This window comes from Nicotiana tomentosiformis, chromosome 3, assembly GCF_000390325.3.
Source record: "Nicotiana tomentosiformis chromosome 3, ASM39032v3, whole genome shotgun sequence".
In the NCBI taxonomy this organism is placed as follows: Eukaryota; Viridiplantae; Streptophyta; class Magnoliopsida; order Solanales; family Solanaceae; genus Nicotiana; species Nicotiana tomentosiformis.
In genome coordinates this window covers 146,013,256-146,015,584 of record NC_090814.1, presented here as the reverse complement: position 1 = coordinate 146,015,584, position 2,329 = coordinate 146,013,256, and the positions used below count along the sequence as shown (strand labels likewise).

Here is a 2,329-nt window from a genome sequence, read left to right as displayed (position 1 = left end):
TAGTAGATCGGTTGACCAAATCTGCACATTTTATTCCAGTTGGTACTAATTATTCTTCTGAGCAGTTGACTGGGATTCATATTCGCGAGATTGTTCACCTACACCTTGTACCAGTGTCCATCATTTCAGATCAGGGCACGCAGTTTACATCACAGTTTTGGAGAGCAGTGCAGCGAGAATTGGGCACACAGGTTCAGTTGAGTACAACATTTCACCCCAGACGGACGGACAGTCCGAGCGCACTATTCAGATATTGGAGGATATGCTACGCGCTTGTGTCATTGATTTTGGGGGTTATTGGGATCAATTTCTGCCACTCGCGAAATTCGCCTACAATAATAGCTACCAATCGAGTATTCAGATGGCCCCGTATGAGGCTTTGTATGGGAGACGATGTCGGTCTTCGGTGGGTTGGTTTAAGCTGGGTGAGGTTAGACTATTGGGTACTGACTTGGTTCAGGATTCTTTAGAAAAGGTCAAAGTAATTCAGGAACGGCTTCACACGACACAATCTAGACAGAAGATTTATGCCGACAGGAAGGTTCGTGATATTGTTCACATGGTTGGGGAGAAGGTTCTGCTCAAGATTTCACCCATGAAGGGTGTGTTGAGGTTCGGGAAGAAGGGCAAATTCAGCCCTCAATATATTGGGCCTTTTGAGATACTTAAGAAAATTGGGGAGGTGGCTTATGAAATTGCTTCGCCACCTAGTCTATCAGGTGTTCATCCAGTGTTCCATGTATCTATGCTCCGAAAGTATGTCGGGGATCCGTCTCACATTCTGGATTTCAGTACTGTACTGGTGGGAAGTAATTTGACTTATGATGTGGAGTCGGTGGCTATTTTAGACCGACAGGTTAGAAAACTGAGATCAAAGAGCATAACATCAGCAAAGGTGCAATGGAAAAGCCAACCAGCCGGAGAAGCTACTTGGGAGAGTGAGCAAGATATGCAGAGCAAATATCCACACTTATTTGAGACTCCGGGTATTATTCTAAACCCGTTCGAGGACGAACATTTGTTTAAGAGGGGAAGAATGTAACGACCCTGCTTGTCGTTATTAATATTATAACCCCATTCCCCCATTTATGGCTCAAATTATGCCTTACAGTTGTTTTATGACTTATTGGGTTAGTTGGTTCAGGTACGGAAGGAATTCGGGGTGAAATGAGACACTTAGTCTCATAATTAAAAATTTAAGTTTGAAATGTAGACCAGATACCTATGTGTAAATGACCTCGGATTCAAATTCTGATAATTCCAATAGCTCTGTATGGTTATTTTGGACTTAGGAGCATGTCCGGAAAATTATTTAGAGGTCCATAGAAGAATTAGGCTTGAAATGTCGAAAGTTGAATTTTTGAGAAGTTTGACTGGGGGTTGACTTTTAGATATCGGGGTCGGAATCCGATTCTGAAAATTGGAATACCTCCTGAAGCTGCAAATTCCATCTCCTAGAATATGCCACAATCGAGCCCAGATGCGAGCCCAGATCGAGCCCAGGATCGAGGTCCACGATCAAAGACATGATCGTAGGATAGGGTCGAGGGCTAGATTCGAGGCATTTATAGGCCAATTCACGAGGAAAGGACATTGCAGAATAAGAATTTCACGGCTTGAGGTAAGTAACAGTTTTAAATCTGGTCCTGAGGGTATGAAACCCTAGATTTTTGTGTCATATGACTATTTTGGAGGTGACGCACATGCTAGGTGACAGGCGTGTGGGTGTGTGGGCGTGCACTGAGGGGATTGTGACTTGGTCCATCCCATGGAAACTGTATAGTTGAATAATTTATTGTTAGCTATATGCTCTCTATGTATTGAAGAAATTTGACTATAAATCATGTTAGAAATCATCTTTAGGCTACGTTATAGTATTGTTGGGACTCACAGAGGTCGCATACTTGTTGAATTATTTGCTAATTGTTGTTTTGTACTCAGTCATGATTTTTCTTGCGTATTATACCTCAGTCTTTCTGGATATTTATTGGTACATTATGTTATCTTTGTTTGGGTTGATCTTTGTGATTTCTGAGAGCCCGAGAGACGAGAGGTTGAGGACTGAGTAAGGCCGAGAGCCTGTCGGTGAGGTAAGGATATTATGGCACGTGAGTTTTCTGTGCAGGATATTATAGCACGTGAGTTGTCCGTGCAACACGTGAGTTGTCCGTGCAGATTATGGCGCTTGGGCTGTAGGATCCCATCCGGAGTCTGTACACACCCCTAGTGAGCGCGGGTACCCATTGAGTGTGAGTGCTGAGGGCTAAGAGCCGAGTGGTTGAGTTGTTGTGATGAGTTAAGTGACTGTTGCCTGAGAGGCTGTACTTGC

General features: G+C 43.6%; 1 protein-coding gene across 1 annotated transcript; it reads left to right on the top strand.

The window, feature by feature from the left end:
- Positions 1 to 559: 559 nt before the first annotated feature.
- On the top strand, positions 560 to 1,042 carry LOC138908635 (uncharacterized). Its single transcript, XM_070199317.1, has one exon. The coding sequence runs from the start codon at positions 560 to 562 to the stop codon at positions 1,040 to 1,042; it is 483 nt and encodes a 160-aa protein (XP_070055418.1).
- The last annotated feature ends 1,287 nt before the right edge of the window (positions 1,043 to 2,329 follow it).